We start from the raw sequence: 23814 nt of genomic DNA on the forward strand, positions 1-23814 counted from the left end.
AACGTCTGATCTTTCAAGTTGACTGTCTGTAAACATAGTACTGAAAAATGTACAGATAAAGAATAGTCAGAGTCTTGAATTCTTGACATGTGCAAGGGCACACAAGCCTGTGACAGAGGTCTCTCTCCAATTGCAGATTATCTTGAAAGGATCAAAGGATTCACATGGGTCTGTGTTGAGACTCACTGGTTAAGACAGATTGCAATTTCCTCTTAGAGAAATACTAAGAATATTCTAGCATTTCATCAACTTTAAGAGTACATGAAGATGCCAGGCAGTGGTGGCGCTTGCCTTTAGTCCCAGCCCTCGAGAAGCAGAGGCAGGCAGATCTCTGTGAGTTCGAGGCCAACCTGGTTTACAAGAGCTAGTTCCAGTACAGCTGGGGCTATTATACAGAGAAACCCTGTCTCGAAAAACAAAACAAACAAGCAAAAGAATGCATGAAGATCACAGTGATTTCTCATAGTTCCTTTTCACATTTATTGGATAATTTTTATATATTAAGTTATACTTACAAATTATTTCCAATTACTGTTGGGGAACCTCCTTCAGCCAGTGGCCTTTGAGAGGCTGGAACAGGTTGGGCATGGCCTTGGGTACCAAAAAGGTGCACGTTCACACACCCGCTCTCCTCTCTCTCTCCTCTCTTACCTGGCTGCTGGATTCAGTTCCTGTTGCCCGTTCCTTCAGAGGACTGTGATCTGTGAGTCCCTTCTTTAAAAACAAACAAACAAACAAAAAACAACCTTTCATTATACCCAGTTCTGAGCTAGTGTGGGACTGTTTTATTCACATTCTTCTACAAGTTACTTATTACTTATCTGTATACATAGCAAATGCTGATTTTTACTTTTTACTGTAATCCAGTAGAAGTATTGTAGAGACAGGGGTGTATAGCTCAGGGTAGAGTACTTGCTTAGTATACGCAGTCCTGGATTTAAGAATGTATGTAGTGGGACAGCAAGGTAGCTCAGTGGGTAAAGGTACTTCCACCAAGTCTATGACCTGAGTTTGATCCTAGGGACCCACTTGGTGAAAGAAGATTGCCCTGGTAGGCATGCACAAGTCTCACTCATCACACATACTTGTATAAATTAATGTAATAAATGTTTTAAAAGAGAGAGAGACTGTATGTGGATCAAAATGAATAGTGAAAAAAGCCAGTTAGCTTTGTTTAACCACATGATCTCCAGCACTTTTCCTATGTGGTATTTTGTCTTTTTTTTTTTTTTAATGGGCCTTATCCCTTCAGTGACATTGCTAAAATTTAGAGATGGAGAGGGTGGATCACCTAAGTTTTCATTTGCACCTAATATATTACACTCTGAACTCTCCTGCTTACTAGGCAGACTCGCTATGTTATGACAGCAGACTCACACTGAAAGATTTTTTTCTTTGCCATTAGTCATATTTCCATATTCTTTTTAAATTTTTTAAAGGTTTTTTATTTTGTATTTTGAGTATGGTTTTATTAAATGTAAGATACAAAACTAAATACTATTGCTACCAAAGAAGTTGATGATATCCTTATTACTATGTCAAAATTTTTAATTGTCCAGATAAAAAAGAAATATAAGAATATTAAAATCTAATCTACATTTTCCATTGGCAATAGAATAAAACATCAACTCTGTGTTTTTTTTTATTTCTTCTACAGCTACATAATGAGATCATTTCAAGTTTTTTTTAAACTTAATTCACAAAATAACAGAGTCGGGTCTTTGAAACTCGTATCGGTTTTTTATTATGTGTGTGCGTGTTTTGCCTGCATGTCCGTATGTGCACCACATGCATGCATGGCGCCAGTCAGCTGCGTATGCACTCAGGAAGCAAGGAGCGATGAATGCCGGCACTTTGTTCTTCTCCTGTTATGTTCAGTCTCTGGTCTCAGCCCGTGAGGTGGGAGGCACATCTAAGGCAAGTCTTTCTTTACTTTTCTGGAAACACACTCATCAACATACTCAGAATTGTATTTCCATGGTGATTCTAAATCTAATCAAGTTGACAATAAAGATCAATCATCAGAATACTGTGTACATTAAATTACAGGTAAAGAGTTTTCCCAGATCAGTTTAGTTTAAAGAGAGCATTTGGGAGAGGGGTATGAAAAATCATATTTAAAATGGTTACTTAAATTATGTGGTTTCTATTTTGCATAAGAATTCACTCCCAAGAATAAATGTACTCCTTAAGAATATAAATTAAGGGGCTGTGCACTTGAGAGCACTGGCTGCCCTTCCAGAGGAACTGGGTTTGATCTCCCAACACCCACATGGCAGCTCACAACTCACTTGTAATTCTAGTTTCAGGAGATCCAGTGTTCTCTCCTGGCCTCCAAAGGTACCAGGCATGGATGTAGTACACAGACACACATGCAGACAAAACCCATTCATATAATAAAATACTTTTTAACAAAATAAATTCAGAAAGATATATGTAGAATGTAATGGAAAGAAAAGATCTTAAAAGACAGGGTAATAGAAAAATATTACTCTTCAAGGTGATGTTAGTAGATTTGAAGTCATAATGGTTATATACAGATGAAGTATTTTTAACTTTTTAAAAGTATTTTTTATTGTAGCATTGAATTGATAGATATTTTTGGTAGATTTATATTAAACCAGAATCCTGTAAAGAACTTGGAAGTAATTAGGGTGTTTAATTTTTTTATATATTGTTTATAAAACTCACTATTTCCTCCAGAACCCTGGGATGAATTCCGTTTTGCCCTGGAGTTGTTCCCACGCTGGCAGTTCCCACGCTGGCAGTGGGTTTGCCTCACACACTGTCTCATGTGCAGCAGACCAGGCTCCTAGTAGTTTGCTCCTCATAGATTTTACATGTACATAAATCTGTTCAGACCAATTACAATTCCCTATTTTTATACTTACCTCATTCCTGTACTTTTTTTCTGGTCCTATTTTCTGGGTCTTCTCTTGTTTTTGCTTTCTCCTTAGTTCAGTTAAACCTGATACTTGACATTGCCATGAATTTTGTTTCACTATATCTGAAGCTCATACGGAAATATCCAGCCTCAGTTGGTCTTTTTATATTTAATTCTTTAAATTCTAAAAAAAAATCTACATGAACGTGAATCCCTTGCTTTCTGCTTCTTTTTCCACAACTCATGTTTCCTTTTTCCATGTTTCCTTTTACCCAGCTCACATTTATAGCTTCGCAGTTTATCACCCATTATCAACCCTTTCTCTCCCTTGGTGTGTTTCTTGATTTACATTGCTCATAGTAAAAGTAGTTCTCTAACATGGACCTGTAACCCCTATACTCAGGAGGCTTAGTCAGAAGGGGCCCTGAGAATTGAAGGCCAGCCTGATCCACACAGCCAAGTTCTAGTTGGCCATTTTCTTAAAATCTCGCCTTGATCCCAGCATTCAGGAAGCAGAGGCAGGCAGGTCTCTGTGATTTCAAGGCCAGTCTGTCTACAGCAGGAGTTCAAGGACAGTCACTGCTACATAGAGAAACCCTGTCTCAAAAAAATCACCAAAAGGAAATTGTAGTTCTCTTTTTTGTTTTAAAAGAACAATCTTCTTGAACATAATTCAAGAATTATATGAATTGGTACTGACTCCACTGAGTTGCCCAAGCACCTAGAAGTAAACATTTTTGCATGCAAGGATCCCATCTAAAGTTTAGAAGGAACACTTCATGCAAACTATCATAACATAACAGGTATTGCTATGTATGTCACTGTGGACTTACCCCTTTATTTAAATTAATTTTCTAGGGCTGGAAGTATAGTTCACTGGTGGTAAAGTACTTGCCTAGATGTTTTGAAGTCATGGGCTCAATTTCCAACAATAAATTAGTAAAAATAAAATAAAATTAAGGTTTAGGTTACTTAAATATAAGAGAATATACAAATACTTCCACTTTCTATTCCAGCTGTAACAAAGATAAGACTTGTCTCTTTTTTTTTTTCAAGACAGGGTTTCTCTATAGCTTTGGATTCTGTCCTAGAACTAGCTCTTGTAGACCAGGCTGGTCTCAAACTCACAGAGATTCGCCTGCCTCTGCCTCCTGAGTGCTGGGATTAAAGGCGTGCGCCACCACCACCCGGCTTGTCTCAAAATGTAAACTGAGCCGTGCCTTTAATCCTAGCACTTGGGAAGCTGAGGCAGGAGGATCTTGATAAGCTCTTAGTGACTTACTTAGCAATGCCTGCTCATGTTACTCTGCGGTCTCTATGTAGATGATCTAGGTTAGCCTTGAATTGAGATTCTCCTACCTCAGCTTCCCAAGTGCTAAAATTATAGGCCTAGCTCAATTTACGTTTCTTTCTTGAAACGGGTTGATATCTAGTACTTTCTGGAAGGCAACACAAAAACACTTTCTATTACCTTTTTGTCTTTTTTACAGTGCTAGGGACACACCTCAGGTCTTGGGCATGCTAAGCATTGCTCTGTCATTGAGTGACATGTCTAGCCCAATTTCCGTTATCTCCATATGAAAAACAAACTAGATTTTGGACTAATGGACTAGCAGCTGCTGCTTTCTTTTTCCTCTTTTAGGAACACTAAGTACTCTGGCTCTGACAGACGTGCTTTTATATGATACCTACCTATGAAAAGCTAAGGCTGACACTAACATTGTCCCAGTCCACTTCACATCCTCAGCTTTCAGACGGGAGCATGGCTATGGCATGTAAACCGTCCTCCACCATTCGCTCTAGTTACGTAGGACTGGGAATAGTTCCTGCTGTTGTGTATCTTGTGCCTCAGAATAAAGTCATTTGTAGAATGGCTTGACACATAAAAATCTCTTAAAATGTTCAGATTTCTCTTGCTTTCTTACTTGAAGTTATGATAATGTCAATTTCCTACAGTGTAAAATCCACTTAGTAATATTTGAGAATCAAAGGAAAAATACAAGTTATATTTTTCTAGTGTTAACTTCCTTTCAGAGGAGGGCTGGAGGTGGCGGCACACAGCCGTAACCCCGGCACTCTGGAGGCTAACACAGGGTGGAAGAGCTCACAGACTGCACAGTGAGTTCCAGGCCTGTTTCCAAGAGAAAACGCTTCACTTGCTGCATATTCAGAGATGTAGAGTGAACAGTAGATATTGCAGTGTACTGCTCTGTATAGTAATGCCTTTTCTTTAATAGTAAGAACAAAACTAAGGAAAGCTGTGTTTTTTTATCCTAAACTAAAAGATTTTCAGTTTTAGATATTTAATAGAAATTCCTGAGTTACCTGAGTACCGCCCCTTTGCCCCTGCTAGTAACCCAATGATTTTTTTTTTCAGGTTATCAAATTTAGTCATCACAGAAGTTTGGTACTAATATTTTCTAAGCCAAACAAGAATTTATCATTCTTCTATTATCTATTGATTCACCCCTTCCCAGTCAGTCCTAGTTGGTTTTTAATACTCTTCTGACCTCAGAAATGGTCGCTCTTAGTCATATAAAAATCAGTGTTTAGAAAAGTAGGGTATTATCATTAACCACTTACTGTAATTTATCTTCAATTTCAGGTTTCACGTTGTTTTTGCTCTTTCTAGTTCCTAATAAAATAGTTACTGCAGATTTCTAGTGGAGGTTTTTAAAAGGAATTTGTTTCATTAATTATAATCTCTTTCTATAATCTAATATTAAATTATAATTTAATAAACATTTTTGTTATAATGTACATCTACTTTGACTTTATTACCATACATTTGATAATATCGTGCTAGTTTTGTTATAAGGTGATTTCATGGCTCAACAGTTAGAGCACTTGCTCCTCTAGGGGATCTGAGGCCTCTGACTTCCATGAGCACCTGCACTTATGTACACAGATACACACACACCTACACTTAATTAAAAATAATAAAAATTAATTGTTGTTTTGCTAATAACTAGCGGTGACATTAATTGAATAAAACCAAAAGTTATTCAAGATTGGCAAGATGGCCCAGTGAGTACACGCACTTGCTGCTGAACATGCAGACTTGAATTCATTTCCTGGGACCCAGATGGCAGAGAGAGAACAGACCCCTGCCAGTTGTTCCTGCATGCACACACAAAATAAATAAATGTAAAAATGGTTTGAATTTGAATTTAAGAATTATACAGTTTGGGCTAAATTATAATTTATGAGTATATAATATTAGGACTTCTTTAGATTTCAGAATTTATTGGCTTATGGCTTCAGAAAGCACAAAGAGCTTACCAGATACGAGGTTTTGTGTGTTTTTAACTCTGAGCCATAGAATAATGACTACAATGTGTTCTGTGGCTCTCAGTTCTCAGTGTCAGAAGTTGTGTAATACCAGTGTAGGCCACAAGGTGGGAGTGAAAGGCAAGGACTTGTATTCAAACAGCTCAGATACATACTACGTTATCTTTATAAGCCTTGTAGATGCTTATTAGATAAAGCAGGAGCTGTAGTTTGGTTACTTCTTGTGTTACAGTTGCATTTCTTATTTTAAAAAAAAAACTATAACAAAGACAAGGGCATTGATTTACATTTATAGGCCATTATTAATGAATACCAAAGGACAAAGTGTCAGAAATATTTTGCCCCTAAATTCCTGGACATAGAAGTGCTTGGTGATTAGAGTAGTAATTTTGATTAACTGCATACGAAAAATTTCTTTAATTACCATTAGTAGAGAAAATAATCAAAGAAATGACTGAAAATTCTTTATTTTTTTTTAATTTTCATTTCCCTTGATCTCATTTAAAGAAAAAAAAAGAACCTATTGTGTTTTTATGGATACACAAAACCTCTTGTACTGTGTGTAAGAGAGCACACACACATTAATGTGATTGGTTTTAATTAGGTAAATGCTGTATTGTGTTTTCCCGTTTGAGTTTGGAAGCATGTAAAATGATCATTTCTTATCCTTCTAAGGGGAGAAGACAAGTTTCTTCTGGAAAAGAGCCCTCAGCGGATCTCAGCCTCCCTTCACATCATCACAGGTGCTTCTAGAACCTTTGCCAACTCAAGACTTAAACAAATTTAAATATGCAATATTTTGTATGTTTTAAAAATTTTTAGCAATTGTAAAATAAAAAAAATAGTTGTTAACCCCTGAAGTGAACCCACATGTGAAAATGACCTAACTGCTCATATGGTTATAGTAGAACTAGATCTGCAAGCTGGCTTCTCTGACAGTCCCCGATTTCAGCAGCCTGTATCGTGGCTGTATTGTTGGATGTGATGAATCCTGATGTGAGCCAGAGTGAAGAGTAATTAATACTCTATTCATAATGCTTATGGAGAAGGGGTAGATACACTAACGTGCAGGGCAAATGAACTAGACCTTTTATCATTTGTTTTGTGCCTAGCTTTTCAAATATTAGAATTGTTTTTAACATATCTTCTACAAATTTAAATTTTAGTTTTAACATTTAACCTTTCTATAATTCTGTGACCCATAAAAACTATACTGTATATATTTAATTACAATAAAAATTATTTTAATTTATAATCTTACATTTTAAAATATTGATTTGTTTTTAGGGATAATATAGAGAAGACTTTCTGGGACCTTAAGGAAGAATTTCATAGGATATGCTTGCTAGCAAAAGCACAGAAAGACCACTTGAGCAAACTTAATATACCAGATATTGCAACTGGTAAGATTTAATTTATCTTATAGTAATTTTAATTGTATTGGTTGAAATCATTTAATTTTTAGTGTAAAAATACTTTCAAATGCTTATGAAAGACTAATAATCTGCATCTTGCCCCTTATAGTTGAACAGATGTATGCTGTTAAATTCTATGCTATGCATTATAGAATCTTTGCTTTTTCACTGTTTTTTTATTGTATATGGTACTGTGTAGACCTAATTGAATAGCCTAATTACCAATCAGCTTAATGAGAAGTACCATCTTTAAAATATAGGATACATCTCTCTATATTTTTTTTTATTTGGGGGTCATGTTAAACAGTAACTCACATGTCACTAAGTGACCTTAAAGCAACACTACTATATCTGAACTGACTAAAATTATAACATCACCCTTGTTTATAAGCAAGTTCTGACCGAAATGTCATTAAACACTACTTAGAGTTTCTGATGATGTAGTTGAAGAATGAAAATGTGGAGTGCACATTTCCTTAGACCCACTTCTCTTGGCAGCACAAAGTAAAAACTGAGTATAAAATGCCATCTAGGAACATCTGTGCGTGCATGTGTGTGTTGGTTTTTTGGGTTAGTTTTGTGTGTTGTGTGTGTGGTTTTTTTTTTAAGCTCCAGACTGGAATCTTTGTAGTTGCTTCAATAGTTAAATATTAATAACAAAATATCAGAAATTAAGTCTAGCGTCCGGACACATCAGTAAACAGAAAGTAAAGTGATGGTTTAGAATGATGGTTCTGTTTGTCCTTGTGGTCTGGAATATCCTCCAGGCAGTTCCCTAGTGATAGAATTTACAGTCTTCACTCTGAGAGATGTCGCAACAATGATGACCAGCATGTCCTTCATTTCTGTGGCTCTCACATAATAATGTTTAAAATCACTGATAGCGAAAGTTCTCTTTTTGCCACTACCTGCATTTATTTCCAGTAAATGGTGAGGGGCAGGAAAACAGCCTTTGTATATAGACATACTTTGTGTGTCCCTGCTTGTCAATCTTCCTATCTTTTCAAAACGTACTCTCAATTTCTCCATCTTCATGTTTGTAATGTTCATGAAAAATTGTTCTTTTCCACACACTGAAGATACTAGAAATCAGCAGTCTCACTTGAAATAGGCTAGCTGTGTCTAGACTTCATAAGCACGCTCTTTGAGCATCAACATCTTATCAAAACATTGTAATAGTGATATAGTCTTTGTTATGCAGAGAACATAACCCATTATCAATTATTTAATACTTTGACCATTTTTAAATTGCATAAGTCTAACTCTTAGTGTGTATCTGTCAACCTGAACACTGAGTGTTTAACTTCAGTTTCTTCCTCAAGAAAGCTGCTCAACATTAGTCTTATGCTTTATGTTAACTGTGTCACAAGTAGTGCGTAAAAAAATCGTTACCCTTGAAATATTTGAGATCTGTATTCAATTGAATAAAGCTTTGCTTGGTTCAAACAAAACACAAAATGTTAAGTATTATGCCCTGACAGTATAGCTTTATACTGTCTCTTACTGTCTATTTGGAAAAGGAATGAAGACAGAAACACACCATGCAAGGTTTCAGTACATGTGTTCTTACCATGTCTCTTCTGGTCATTCTCAGGGTAGTAACCTTGAGAAAGGATCAAGATAGAGCTGTGTGTCTAAGCAAATATTTTCTAGTGAAGAGTTACTAGTCTGAAGAGTTACTAGTCTAAAAGCAGGGTCCCATTTCATTTTCCATTGGGCAGGAATATAGGATTGGGGTATAGACAATCATTAGCTCTTTTGTCAGTAGTCTGATCAGCCTATATATAAATTTGGAAATTAAAATTTTTCATTTTACTTGTTTTCCATGCAAAAGTCAGTTTTATTGAAACAAATTGTGAAGGCTACATGTATGCTCACTGGCATGTGTGGTATTGGGGTGTGGTATTGGGGTGACAGGTGTTTTCATGAACTTTGATCTTTATCTAAGCTCAGACTGCTGATAGGCTTACTCCTCTTAGTTTCTACTCTTACCACATGTACAGATCAACTCTAGTTAATTTAATGTGGCTAAGCTCATATACCAACTAGCTATTCAAAGAAAATGTCTGCTTCCTTATTACAACTGATTGATGTGTCCCTGTCTTCTTTGAAGGGGGTTAGGTCAGCTGGTAAGAAAGTCACTCTAAGCACAGTTTTGCCAGCTTGATCCTCTCTGTAGAAACCATCATGTTCGATTTAATGTAATGGTTTTGAGGACACTCCCGAGTTGATTACCTGGGTTTTAGTGCCAGATTCAGCACTTGCTAGCTGCACAATCTTGGAAGTAGCCATGGAATTAACCTCCCCGTATCCATCCCTTCACATGTAAATTAGAGATAATAATAGTGCCTGAGTTGGCGTTACTTTGAGTATTAAGTAAATTAATGTACATACCACAGTTAGTGCATGGCACATGGAAGTGCTATCAGTGTTAATAGCCGTTGCCATTAGCAGCAGCTGCGATTCTAAAGCATTTACCTTGTTCTCCTGAAAAATCGGTTGAGAAGTTATTCTTTCTCAGGTATTGCTGAATTTTATTCCTGTTTCCTAGTATTTCCTGCCACCCTCAAATATACTACCAAGAAAACTGACTACTTGAGAGTGAATGGACTTTGTCAACCGCAAAGGTCAAATAAATTCAGCAAAAAAATTGAGTTTGGTCTCAGTTACTTATTATACTGTTCCTAGTCACAGCCAGAATAGCTAGTAAATGTGGCTTATAATTCTAGATCCTATGAGGAAAAGAATACAGTATCATATGTGTGCCAGGCAATAGGTGAGACACCTGGGTAAGTAGGGAACAGAACATGGTTTCAGATGTCATAGAAACTTGCTTTAATGGGGGAAGAGAAAACTACTTACAAATATAAGAGTGTTCAGGCCTCAGAGCACCTAAGCATCATGGGAGAGACATTCAGAGAATCAATGTCTAAGTCAAAGTGGGAAGGACAAGTAAGAGTTAGGTGAAGAACTACGCATAGTAGTGCCTGTAGCCACCACACTAGCAAGACTGGGACTGGAGAACAGAGTTTGGGGTAAACCTGGGTGTCATAATGAGGTAGTCTGAGGGAGAGAAAGGGGGAGATGTGTAGGTGTATATGCAGAATGAACTAAAGGTGGAGGCATTGTACCACACATCATATCCAAACAGAAGGCTTTTTGTGTTAGAATGTACTATGGCAACAGATAAGAGTCATAAAACCCCAAAGATTAGAAAAATTTAAAGAAATTGCCATTTGTTGAGTACCTACTAACATAGACTGTGGAAGGGGCTTTGTATGTCCTGTACTTTTATGCCTGCTTCCTTGGTAAATCTTCATTTGTGAATGGAGGGCCTGACTAATGACAATTTGTCCATTGAATAAAATAAATTGCGGTACTGCACACTTGTAATTCCAGCCCTTGGGTAGTAGTGTTGGAATGGTCAGGAATCCAGTGCTAACCTCACTAATTCAGAAATGTTGAAGGGGCCACTTGTTTGTCCCAGACGCACTGCTTGGCCCATTAGCTCTAGCTTCTTATTGGCTAACTCTTATATTAATTTAACCCATTTCTATTAATTAATCTGTACATCTCCACATGGCAGTGGCTTACCAGCAAAGCTCTGGCACGTCTACCTCTAGCCATGGATTCATGGCATCTCTCTGTCTCTGCCTTCCTCCTCCCAGAATTCCGTTTAGTTTTCCCCACCTAGCTCTGTTCCCCTATAGCTCTGCTATAGGCCCAAAGCAGTTCCTTTATTCATTAACTAATGAAAGCAACACATAGGCAGAAGGACCTCCCACACCACAGAAATTCCAGACTATCCTGAGTTTCACGAGACCCCGTGTCAAAGACAAAAACAAACAACCAAATATACTACAAAGCACAGTTGCTTTTTGCAGTGGCATGGTAGAACCTAATTTTGTTTTTCTAATATTTCAGGATCATAAACATGGACTATGCTTTGATAATTGTTGTGTGTGTTTGGTTTACTTTGATACTGTGAAAACAGCTCTTGCTGGCTCTTTATTACACTGTGGCCTTTGGTTTATTTTTTTAAGATTTAATTTTAATCTTGTGTATGTGGGTATCTGCATGAATGTGGGTGCCTGTCAAGGCCAGAGATGTAGGATTCCCTGAAAGTGGAGTAGCAAGTGGTTGTAAGCCACCAGGGTGAGTCTGAACTTCAGTACTCTGGAAGGTATGTGCACTCTTATCTCTGAGCCATCTTTTCAGTTCAGTACTATGGCAGTTTCTGAATTCATAAGTCTCCATTTTTGTTTTGCTTGCCTCCTCCCATACTGCCAGCATTTGCTGACTTTTTGTCTTTCCATAACAGCTTGTATCTCATTTAATTTGCTGTGATCCCTGTCATTCTGACTGGTTCCTCAGAAGTTCTCCTTGCCAGCATCTGACTATAACCTAGAGATCTTGTTGGAGAAATAACTTCTAGATGAATGAGCTAACACAGCTCTGATGCCCACCCCACATCTGCTTGTTAGTGAAAGAGGCCTTTTCAAATATGAGAAAATTACATATACATATATTTTTACTTTTTTTGAGACTGTGTCTTACTATATAACCCTGGCTGTCCTTGAACTTGCTATGTAGATCAGGCTAGCCTGGAATTCACAAACAAACACCTGCCTCTGCCTTTTAAGCGCTGGGACTAAGGGTGTGCAACACCGCACTCAGCCATATTCCCATGTAATTCCTTATAGTGCATCTCAGAATGTCAACCTCTTTTGCCTCCACTGTCTTCTTCTTTCCTGACCCTTGCTGGCACCACCGACTGTAGACAGTGATTAAACTGGTTAGAGTTATACTTAATAACACACTGATATTAGCGGAAATGAATTAACTAATTCATGTAGTAAATAATAATAAATGCCCTCATTGTGTGTGTGTGTAAGCTTACAGTTGTAGCTCTGTTACAAAGTAAATATATATGCTGCAGCATTTTTGTAAGTGTAAAGCAGTGTAACTGAGAACAAGATGCAAAGCTTATAGCAGAAGACCTAGGAGAAGACAAAGCAATTAAGTTGCAGCCTGTATGCTGTGCTCAATTCACCTGCAGGGGACCGCTGTTGTCCTCATGGAAGATGGGAGCAAACATAAAAATATCAGTTGTCTTCAGTTAGTATTTAAACCAATAGAAAAACAATAGTCCTCTGCCTAACGCTGTTTCAGCTATTTTTTCAATGATTTGAGTGTGACTATTTCCCTTCTGTATCCTTTTTCCTGCAGACACACAGTGCTCTGTGCCCATACAATGTACTGATAAAACAGATAAACAAGAAGCGCTGTTTAAGCCCCAGGCTAACGATGGTATAAACAGAAGTGCACCGTGTATCGCATCTGTTACACCAAGAGGACTGGGCCGAGATGAGGAGGACACCTCTTTGGAATCTCTTTCTAAGTTCAATGTCAAGTTTCCACCCATGGACAGTGACTCTGCTTTCTTACATAGCACTCCAGAGACACCCAGCATCCTTAGTCCTGACACATCTGAGGCTGTGCGCCAGGACACATTTAATATGGAAGGCAGAGACAACCCAGGAAACTTTGGTAAAACAGAAGAAACTTTATTTGAAATTCGGGGAATTGACCTCATGACTTCAGCTATACAAAACCTTAAAACAACTGACAAAACAAAACCCTCAAATCTTAGAGCTCCGTGTTTGCCAGCTGGAGACCATAATGTGTTCTTCCCACTTCAGGACCCGCCTGATGCACCTTTTCCCTCACTGGATTCCCCAGGAAAAGCTGTCCGAGGACCACAGCAGGTAACTGTTTTGCATTAACAAATATTTTATTATGTGTGAACACACATTTTGTCATACATGCACAGATATGAATCTCTTTTAAGTTATCAGACATCCATTTTAAATTAATGACTATCCAGAGTTGAGGCTTTCAGTAAAATATGTAAGTTCTGTAATAAAGGACATGAATTTTAAATATGAGTATGATAAAGCTCTGTCGTGGTTTATGGCATGACTTTACATGCTTGGTCCTTCAGTCACAGCTTGTTTTATATCGGTATTCTAGTGGATGCTTTATTAGATCTGATAATTTGAACCAAATATTAAAAATTACACATATACATAATAACATGTAATTTTCCATATGTAGGTAATTGCACCAAATATTCAGGATAAACTGTCTTTCAGTCTGCTTGTTACATTCTCAGTTACAGTAGACCATAGGTCTGCAGGGTTTAGTGTGGTGGCTAACCTGACACTAAATAGACATCCTCATACATTTCTCAAATAATGAGTTATTTCAAATGTCTTGTATGAGTGAGTTGATCAAATGTCTGTTTACTGTTTGTGAAGCACGAAGGTTTTATATAGCCCGTGAGTCTACCTATAGACTATAGTCCACCTAACCACCCTGTCTTTCAGATTAAGGTTCTTTCACAGAAAGATTCTTTTTGTTAGGGAGAAAAATAAGTTTTGTTTAATTCCTGAAGGCAAATGAAAAGTATATAAACGTTAAAATAAATAGAAGCTTGTAGGAGAAAAAAAATCCTCATTAGAACTTTCAGACGTTTGATTTTCTTTCATTAAAAAAAAAAGTCCTTTGGCTTTAAGTATGCTTAGCAGTTATAGGCCTTAAACAGCATGTGCGGGAGCAGGAGTCAGACTGGAATATGTTTCAGTAGTAGGTAAAACTAGGGACCATGACAAGTCTTAATTATTAACTCTCTGTGTTCTGTCCTGCACCTTGTTTCCCATCACGGTCTCAGCTATCGCTGCTGCCCAATGAAACAATTAAACAATTTCATTTCTTGTGAGTAGAGTTCCTGTGGAGCTGTGAACTGCATCCGTTCTAATGCTTGTTACTCTCCCTCCGCTCTCTCTCCTGCTTGTTCTTTTCCTCGTCAGTCTGTGCGTTCATGTTTCAGTAGATGGCACCCTGCATTGTACGTTTACTTCAAACTGCAGCAAGAGAAACAGCTGCTGTGTGACTGCAACTGATGGAAAAGTATTCAGCTTAAAAATGCAAGAGAGTTGGTGTTGAGCTGGCACAGGACATGGGCGCAAGGTTAGAGCATAGATAGCTTGGCAGAAAGAGCGAAGAGATTGGTCTGATTTAAAGGCCAGTTACAGCTCTCATCTGCAAACATACTTACTTAAAGGAGTCTTTTTAAACATCATTCTCTTGTATTAATGAATCTCATGGGTACAAATAGTAAGAAAGGAAGTTTTGGTTACTTACTTTGTTTTTATTTGATATTAATCATTACTAACAAATATGTATTTTTCACTTCAGCTCTCATTGTAAAGACTAAAATATATATCAGCTTATTTTTGTTCTGCATGATTTTCTTTTTTTTTTTTTTTACTTTTGCTGAGTCAGTAATTGGGGTTCCAATTAAATTCTAAGAACAGACCCAATCTGAACCAAAAGCTACTGTCAGATTTCAAAAGTAAGTTGTCAGTGGAAGATTGGCTTTTGTGATTTAGGAACTGACTCACTTTTAAGCTAATTTCTTACTGTTTTATAAATCTTAATTTAAAAAATCTTTAAAGTAGTTATTTCATTACTAGCCACGACGGTTTTAGATTAGAGTATTTTTTTACTTTTTCCTTAAACTACAGCCAGTAACGTTTGAATCTAATCAACTCTTAACTAATTTCCATTTATAATTATTACTGCTTTTCTTTCATCAGGAAAATTTGTCAACAAAAAAATTCCTTTGCCCCAAACTTTACAAAATTTATTTTAAATATTGCTAGTTTTGTTGCAGCAAACACTTCCCATGAAAATAAACTGAGTCCACATTCTAAGGTGTCTGCACTAACTCCTGAATGTGTCTTGCTACCTAAGCAGAGCTTATATATTGAACCCTGTGCAGCCGTGCTCTCTGTTAAATAGTGATGCCTTGAAACCCAGATACACGATTAACAGTACTGTTTGTGTAAATGCTTAAGCTAATAGATGAAGTTAAGACATAAACACTGCCATGCACTAAACTAAGCAGTTTCATTAAAAGCATATTAGTAATTGGAGCACAAAGGAGTCTCTTTAATTGAGTTTTTGAGGTGACTATCTTAATTTAGCTATGTCAGTTTAGCTGTCAGGATGACTGACCTGTGTCTAGGAAAGAACCAGTTATTGATAATCTGGCTACACAGTTCAGGAAAGTAAGGTATTTTTGTCAACTTCTGTTATTAAGTACCTATTATTAAACTAATTTCTATATACTATTTTCTAAACTTCTTCAAAAGATATTTACAAGATTTTATTTACTAATAAGTACAATGGAGGTAATTCTTTTTAGTTACAATTTTCCATAGTTCTTTAATTGGCAACTATTGGCAGATTTTTATTTTATTCATCTTCAAGAAAGTATGAGGCCAAACTGTTAAACAAAAGCAAAGTAGGAAATCAAGAGAATGTGTCTCAAGTTAAATTTTTTTGAATGATTTAATATTTGAAATTTTTAACTGACAAATAGAATTTGTTTAGTCGTTTAAGAGAAACTTTTTGAAGAAACCAGAATGCTGATTATATGTGATTTGTTTATTTGTATTTTGAGTGCCTTTACTAAAAGTGTACCTGTACATGTGTTATTCCAATTTAAGGTCCCTATTGTAAAGTAGAAAATACAGAACTTAATAAAGCCTAAAGTATTGGCCATTGTTTGAAAACTATTGCCAGTGTGATAACTGAATATTGATGGCAGCTGCTGTTAAGCTGCGGTGGTTTTAAACCTGCAGAGAGAAAATTCAGGAGTGTGTGGTTCAGTTGTGCCCACTCTTGCACATTACAAAGGGAAGTTAGATTTAAGCTCTTACAAAAGTCATTCAAATATTTGGATTTGAAATTCGATGTAAGTTGATTTTGAATACAAGTAACAAAAGATGTTTTTGTTTGTTTCCTGCAGCCCTTTTGGAAGCCCTTTCTTAACCAAGACACTGACTTAGTGGTACTAACTGGTACAGACTCGGACTGCCTTAAACCTCAAGTGTGTGCATTCTGTCAAGAGCCTTTCCCACCATCCATGACTTCCAGGGGGGATTTCCTTCGGCATCTTAATTCACACTTTAATGGAGAGACTTAGGGCACATTTGAAAACAGACATAGCAGGCGCTCTGTGATGCTCTGGGTTTGTAGTGCTGGAGAGCACTTGCTGTAAGCTGATGTAGGGTGTTTATAGAAGGGATTCACTGTCACTGATGTTTGAGTGTTTTCTAAACTTGTTACTTATCTTTTAAGAGAGATCATTTTGTATAAAACTAATTCATTGTATTCATGTTTACACTATTATAATAATTCAAATTTTTCATGTGACTTAGAGTTACATAATCATAATTTATATCTCAAATACCTACGCTTATTGTTTGGCTCATGAGATCTATTAAATTTGGTAATACCAAATGTGTGTAGGATTTCACTTGAATTATTAAATTATTTATGCTACAGCTCATGTTCTTTTAAGATACATAATATAATTTACAGAGAATAGCAGACAATATAATCATCTAAGTAAATATTGAATCAGACATCAGTTGCCCAGTGAAAATTATTTAAACATTTTAGATTATTTTTTAAATAATGCACATGGTTTTAATTTTTACTTTGTGTATAGTAAAATTAAATATTAAATATTAAAATTTACATGTGTTGTGATAATAAAAGTGTTCTCTTTTTCCGAGGTAAATAAATAAATGATATTTGGGAAACGTTCATAAAATTTATGTCTCATAGCATTTATTACACATTAATAGGTCACTTTAAATTTTAAAATGATCTTTCAAACTAAGCATCCTAAAAAAATCTTTTATTGAGGACAAATGCAAAAGACTGTAAGGAGAATCCATATTTATTAATTTAGATTTAGAAATGTTCAAATTCGTGTTGAGAAATTTGCTATTCATTGTTAGCAGCCTGATTGATGGCCACTGGTCTCAAGACGTCTGCAAGAGGGTACCAAGTATGCAGTGCCGAAAAACTGTTCAAAATGAGACTTCCCTTTCATTCCTCTTGCTGTTTGGGCTTCTCTCCCCTCCCCACTCTATCCCCAAATTTTAAAAATGGTTGAGACACGGCTTCCATTTTATGAAGTAAGCATTGACTTGTAGCTTTGAACAGAAATGTAACGTCCTTGAGCAATGTCTCATACTGGGAGGTTTAGCGTGGGGGAATTTGAGCAAGCCTCTGTGCCCAGTGGAAGAATGGGAGTGGTGCCTCGACTCCTCAAGGTGCCAAGCATATCACAGTGATGTCTTCCTCACCAAGGTGACACAGCAGTTCTTAGGCATTCACTGGGAAAGGTTCTGAGGCATGGACATCTTTTCTGTTGCCACTAGGCTGAATGGAAATGCCTAGACAATTATCCAAAGACCCTTCTCAGTCCTAGACCCCTACCCTCCGTCCTAGCCTCCCCTCACTACACACACACACACACACACACACACACCCCTCATAACTTCCCAGTATGTACCAGTCAGGATACACAGAAAAGAATTCTCTTTTTTCCTCTCCTATCACACAGTTGACATCTCACTGACTTGCTGAAGAACCTCAGCATCCCATGAAGTGACTCGGAATGGACCACTACCCCCTTTTCGGGCCATCCTTTCCTCAGCACTTTAGTAAGAGATGGGAATTTAAGATTCCAGCAGTAAGTACCCCAAGCTGCAACTTCTTAGGGCAGAGACCCTATTGGGCTGCCAGAGATGGAGCTTCTCTCCAGCTCTACAGAGATTGGCGGGAGCCACAGCTCGAAAGGTAGAATGGTCACCGGCCAGGTCTGTCCCTCTATCTCACTACTGAGCTGGTGCCGGGGCTGCCTCTAGGCTTCCGCCAAGCCTGGCCGGGTAAGAACAGCTCCCAGGTAAGAAAGCTACATGCTCAAAACGCTGAGTCTGGAAAAAAAAAAAAAAAAAAAAAGAAGAAGAAGAAAGAAAGAAAGAAAACCACCCCTGCCGAGGCGAGGCAGTTGTGAGCGGGAAGCCTGAGAAGTGGGAGGTGAATGTCCTCGGGATGGCCCCCCCGGTGCAGCTTTCCCCGGAGGCTGAGGTTGCTGCCAGCGGGGACATCTGCTTTCTTACACTCCAGCCTGGCTCACCCCGCCCCCTCAGCCCCGGGTTGCGTGGTTATTTTACCAACACCGGGGGAGGGAGAGCTTGAGGAGGTAGAAAGGGGATGGATGGAAGCTTAAAAGATTTTCTTCCCACTCCCCCCGAGTCCCCTCCTTTCTTCTTCACATCTTTTAACCTTCAAGGTAAAGACTTTATAAATATGAAACAATAAGGGAGTCTGCCGGCTGGCTCGCAGGCCCGCCGTGGGCTGGCGGGACTGACTGGGCTGCCGGGTGCCGGTCTCGCTCTCTCCATCCTCCCGAGTCGGGCCGCGCGCGGGTCGGCGGGTTCGGCTGGGCGCTGCGGCCGGTGGCGAGCGCTCATCCCGTGGCGCCTTCGCTCCCGGGCTGCTGCCTCGACAGCTGCTTGTAGCTACAGTAATTAGACTGTCAGTGCTTGTTAGAGGAGAGGGGAAAACACGCTTCTGACAGCAGATTCCGAGACTCCCCAGTTTGTTAATTTCTAAGAGATCTTTAAAGCATTAATTGAGGTCTCCCCAACTCTTCCCTCCCGTCCCTCTCCCCAACTCCTCCCGTCCCAAAAATATCTTTCGGAGAAAATTCTCTCCGCGTGGAAGCAGTGTTTCCCGCAAAACTGCCAGCCCGCCCCCTGCTCATGCACACACACACCCTGGTTTACATATGCATATATAGGCGCACACGTATACGCAAGGTTAACTCGGCGGAGCACTCGTCCAAATAGGCACCGAGATTGCATTTGAAATGATAATAATAAATAAATAAATCAACTAGGAAGGAAGGGGGGAGGGAAGCAGAAGTCGGGAAGAAAAGAGAAAAGCAGCAGGCTGATTACGAGGTGTCAAAACTGCCAGGAGCAAGAAGGTGATAGCAATCAGGGGTGAGAAGAGTGCGGCATTCGTGCGGGGCAACTAATTATCCGTCTCATTTGAGAAGAGCAGCATTTGAGGCAGCAGCGTTCGCCTGCTGAACGGTGACAGATTGGCGCGGAGGAGAGGGGAGGTGTTAAAACAATGGAGCCGGGCGCGCGAGCGCTGCTGCATGCTAATCAGCCCTCCCTCCGCCTGCCTGCCGCGCTCCCTCCTTCCTCCCGCTCCCTCCTCCGCGCGTCGTCCTCCCGCCTGCGGCGCTCCCTCCTTTCCAGCGGGCCCGCCGCCGCCCGCTTCCCGCTCCCCGGCTTTCCCGCGCGTCCTCCCCGCCGCTGGCGAGCCTCACCCGGGTTGGCCGGCGGAGCGCAGCCCGCATGGGGCGCCGGGGACCCACGTTTGCTGTGCAAGTCTGCCGGGCCTGCCTACAGGAGAGCGGACGCCCGAGGCCCAGGGACACCCCCGGGTGGAAGAAAGAGCCAGAAAAAGCAAAGCCAGACCCAGGCCAACCTCTCCCCCACCACACAACACCCCCACCCCGCTCCGGTTCCCCGGCCGGAGTTGAACCTTCATCACCCTACAGGCTTCCAACCGTAGTGCGAGCCGCCGCGCCCGGCTCGCCTGAGCTGTTGACGAGGTCAAGCCCCCCAAAGGCTGTGGGCTGCGACCCTTGCACCCCAGCACCCGGCCGGGTGCACGACTGCGCTTTAATAAGCCAGAGAGGGCCGTACTTCCAAGGTCTGACCTCCTGACCCCAGACTAGGCTAAAGGGGTTTCTGCGCCACATAGCCAGGAGAGAATCACCTAGGACCGTGGTGGGTACGACGAACGCCTTTCAAAGGTGGCAACCCTCCCTAGACCCGGGGTACCCGATGACGGGGGCCTGGACATAGCTGGTACACTGCGTCCTTCCATGGTGTGGCCCAGGGTTCTGGCCTGTAAGATTGTGGGCATGAACAGCAGTTCCTGAAAATCCACCATAAACTAAGTCGGGGCTGAAGTCAGCCATACCTGTTGAGGCCCGCTGGGAAGCCCGCGGAGGTTTCCTAGCGGTCCCTTTGACCCGCAGAGTTGCTGGTTGAGCAGAAAAACACTTGAACTACCATTTCATCAACTCTTCTTAGGATTAAACACGTTGATGTCCCTAAGGCTGAAGTGGCTTAGCCGGAAGCCAGAAACAAAGAGCTGAATGAGAAGGCTGTTTCTCCTAAGGCGCCGTGCTATTTTGCTAACCAGGTGCCTAAATTAACATGATAAAACTTTCCTCTAGCCATAGGTGTCAAATGAAAGTAAAGGAGCTGAAAGATAGCCCACGCAGGATAACTTTATTTTCCCACTAACTCTTACCCCGGCATAACTTGACGCAAACAATTGCGCGGAGGCTTATTGCATACGAAAGGTTTCGTTTATCTTATTGCCTTGCCCCTTCAGTTGGAATAATAATTGTACATAATAAAAGCACATCAATATAAAATCAAGTGGCTTCAGTGACTCATGGTGTTTTTCAGTTCTCATTGATTCTAATCATATGGAAAGTTACCCAAGTGCTCACTGTAAGTCATTTTTCCCTTTAAAATACATCCAGGCATACCAATAAATTAATGAATGCAAAATTATTAGGATCAACTAAAATGCTGAAAAATTTTAAAATTTAAAATTTCTAAAAATGGTCACATAAAGTATTTTGTGTTCGTAAGAAGGAATACTTTTGGTTTCTCCTCTGGAAAACCATGGATGAGACCTCTGCCCTCGGCCCATCACAGAGGTTTTCCAGTCCTACCCTGTGAGCCTGCATTTGGAAAAATCCGTGAATCTATTAAAATAGCAATTCATCTAACAGCAAGGGGAAAAATTACATTCATTAATGTAAACCTGAGCTCGGCGGTTCCATCGACATCAGAATTTATTTATTAACTATTTATCAGCCTTTTCTTCGGTAACTAGTTCTGCAGAAGCATGGCATTTGAAGGTGCGAAATTATGTGGTTCGATTCCCTGTTGCCTTACGCATATCAAATAGCTAACAGAATTATTTCCCTTCCATCCGCTTGGGTTTTATGGACCTAGGATAGTTTCCTCTCAGCCCCTGGACCTCACAAATTTGCATGGCTGTTTGAATGGCATATTTACAGATAAGTTTTTATTTGCACATAAGGACAAAAAGGTGAAGTGAAATTTGGTCCCAATGGAAACCTGATAGCTTCCCTGAACATATGGCTCCTTGGTCTGTTACTTCCTTTTTGAGATCATTTTCCAAGATTTTTTTAATATATACATCAATTTGACACCAGCTATAAAGAAAATATATTGGTTTCGAAGATGCCTCCACCTGGGGCATATCTTTTAATAACAAAGCATGTAGTCAGGTGTACCTCTGAATTTACAGGTCTTGACGAGCAAGGCGTACTTTAAAGCCAGTTATCACTGACAGCTGATCTCCAGCCTCCAGAAATGAGTTAGTTCTGTGGGTTCTTAGAATGCCACAACCAGGATGATAATACAGAATAGGGGTGAGCGCCGAAAACTCTTTTTTGGAAGGCCCTGCACTTGGGATGCAGTCTTACAAAGATTTCTCTCTCTGTAGACACAAATGATGTGAGTCTCATTCGCTGCAAGTGTGTGGCGCCAGCTTAAGACTTTAGGGGAAAATCACAGCCCTGGAAAAGATGTAAATGTTCAATTGGTAAGAAAGGGGGGAACCGTGCTAAAACATGCGCCTGTCTCTGTTATGCTTAATTTACTATTCAAGACAAGTTTTTCCTAATAAGCTCTATTGTTTCTTTCTGTTTTGTAAAATTTAGTATGTGTGAGACAAAAACCAGATTCAGAATGTGAATGAAGTCTGTTTAAGGAAAGACGGTTGGGGGCTATGGTTCAAGAAGGCCTCGGATCAAAAGAGGTCTCACCTACCACCGCTGATACCGTGCAAGGGCTGGCTTTTCCAGCCCACATCTGTGACTGCTTGCAACCAACGGTACTGCCTACTTTCTCCAGCCTCAGAACGCCCCTCAGATGAATTCGTACGTTTCAAGGTGCACCAAGTGCCCAAATGTTCAGAACGATGGCGCCATGCCTATTTACCGTTAGCTCTGGTTCATTACAGTTTCCTTCCATTGGCCAAAGGTAAGATCTGGGCCATGTCTACCTGTGAAACGTGGACGTCTTTAAGTCACTCACACCTCTCCGGGAGACTCGGCGTCTCGCTAAGGAATCCCTTCATAGGTAACCAGTGCCACACACGCATGCGCAGGTACACACACACACATACACACACACATACACACACACATACACACACACATACACACGTCCCTTTGCCATTTAGAAAGACCAGATATTCTGGAGTGTGTGTCCTTTCTTACTTAGGACTCTATAATGAAGATGCTGAAAAGGTAGCTTACTGATACACAGATATTTGTTTGGAAAGCATATATAAAAGGTGTTATCACTTAGCTCAATGAATAGTTGTTTTCACATCAAAGATGCCTAAAATATGGCCCGATTCAGTTTTCTTGGTGGTTGAGGGTGGGTGAGGGGCATCACTAGACCCAAAGAGAATAAATGAGTCTCTCAGAAACACTTAAATTAGCTAGACCCCAACTAAGGCTCTCTGGACCGTCTAGCTAGCGATCCTTTTCCCCATACAATCCCTCTTATATGCACACACACACACACACACACACATACACAAAGTAGACTTTTGCCCTGCCTGTATACTGAGCATCGTAAAGAAGTTAAACCCATCCCAAGGACTTTTGATTCAAAGACACTGACAGTTAAGGTAAGTGTAATGAGTAGGGTAGGGAGCCTGGCCCGAGAGTGAGGCTTGCTGTCCAGGTATTGAGTTAGCCAGCACCCTACAAGGACCTCAGTACATCTCTATTGGAAGAAGAGGCACTTCTCCATTCTGGGTGTTGAGCATTTCTCGGGCTGGCTCAGATGAGAATAAAGAAAGTACTGGAATAAATTTTTGTCATTTGGGATACTCCAGGAAGGACTGAATGTACAAAGGATTTATGCCTCTGCGATGCTCAGTTAACCCACACCGTAACCCCCAAACCACAATGCTCACTTCTGATAATCTGAATTCTGAACCAGGGGTTGGAGCCCTCTAGAAAGAAGAATAGGAAAGGAAAGGAAAAGAAAGGAAAGGAAAGGAAAGGAAAGGAAAGGAAAGGAAAGGAAAGGAAAGGAAAGGAAAGGAAAGGAAAGGAAAGGGAAGCTGTGTGAGCCCAGAAGTAGGCACATCCTGAAAGCAAATGCGTTCTGCCGCTACAGGTTGCACTTGGCTCCTGTTGGCCTT

The 23814-nt window shown here is 39.9% G+C and overlaps 1 protein-coding gene across 4 annotated transcripts in view; it reads left to right on the forward strand.

Annotated features, from left to right (window-relative positions):
* Nucleotides 1-17278, forward strand: part of Tank (TRAF family member associated NFKB activator) — a 76387-nt gene extending 59109 nt beyond the window's left edge. For 2 of the 4 annotated variants that reach the window (XM_048425697.3, XM_048425696.3), the window contains exons 5-8: nucleotides 6851-6918; nucleotides 7463-7578; nucleotides 12820-13358; nucleotides 16469-17278. In XM_048425697.3, the coding sequence (XP_048281654.1) occupies nucleotides 6851-6918; nucleotides 7463-7578; nucleotides 12820-13358; nucleotides 16469-16645 (900 nt within the window). In that variant the 3' untranslated portion in view covers nucleotides 16646-17278. Of the gene's footprint in view, nucleotides 1-1682; nucleotides 1918-6850; nucleotides 6919-7462; nucleotides 7579-12819; nucleotides 13359-14462; nucleotides 14623-16468 lie in introns of those variants that run through there. The other 2 variants (XR_007230307.2, XM_048425698.3) reach the window with 2 other exon arrangements.
* Nucleotides 17279-23814: the final 6536 nt, after the last annotated feature.

Source organism: Myodes glareolus, chromosome 21 (assembly GCF_982192425.1).
Source record: "Myodes glareolus chromosome 21, mMyoGla1.1, whole genome shotgun sequence".
Lineage (NCBI taxonomy): Eukaryota > Metazoa > Chordata > Mammalia > Rodentia > Cricetidae > Myodes > Myodes glareolus.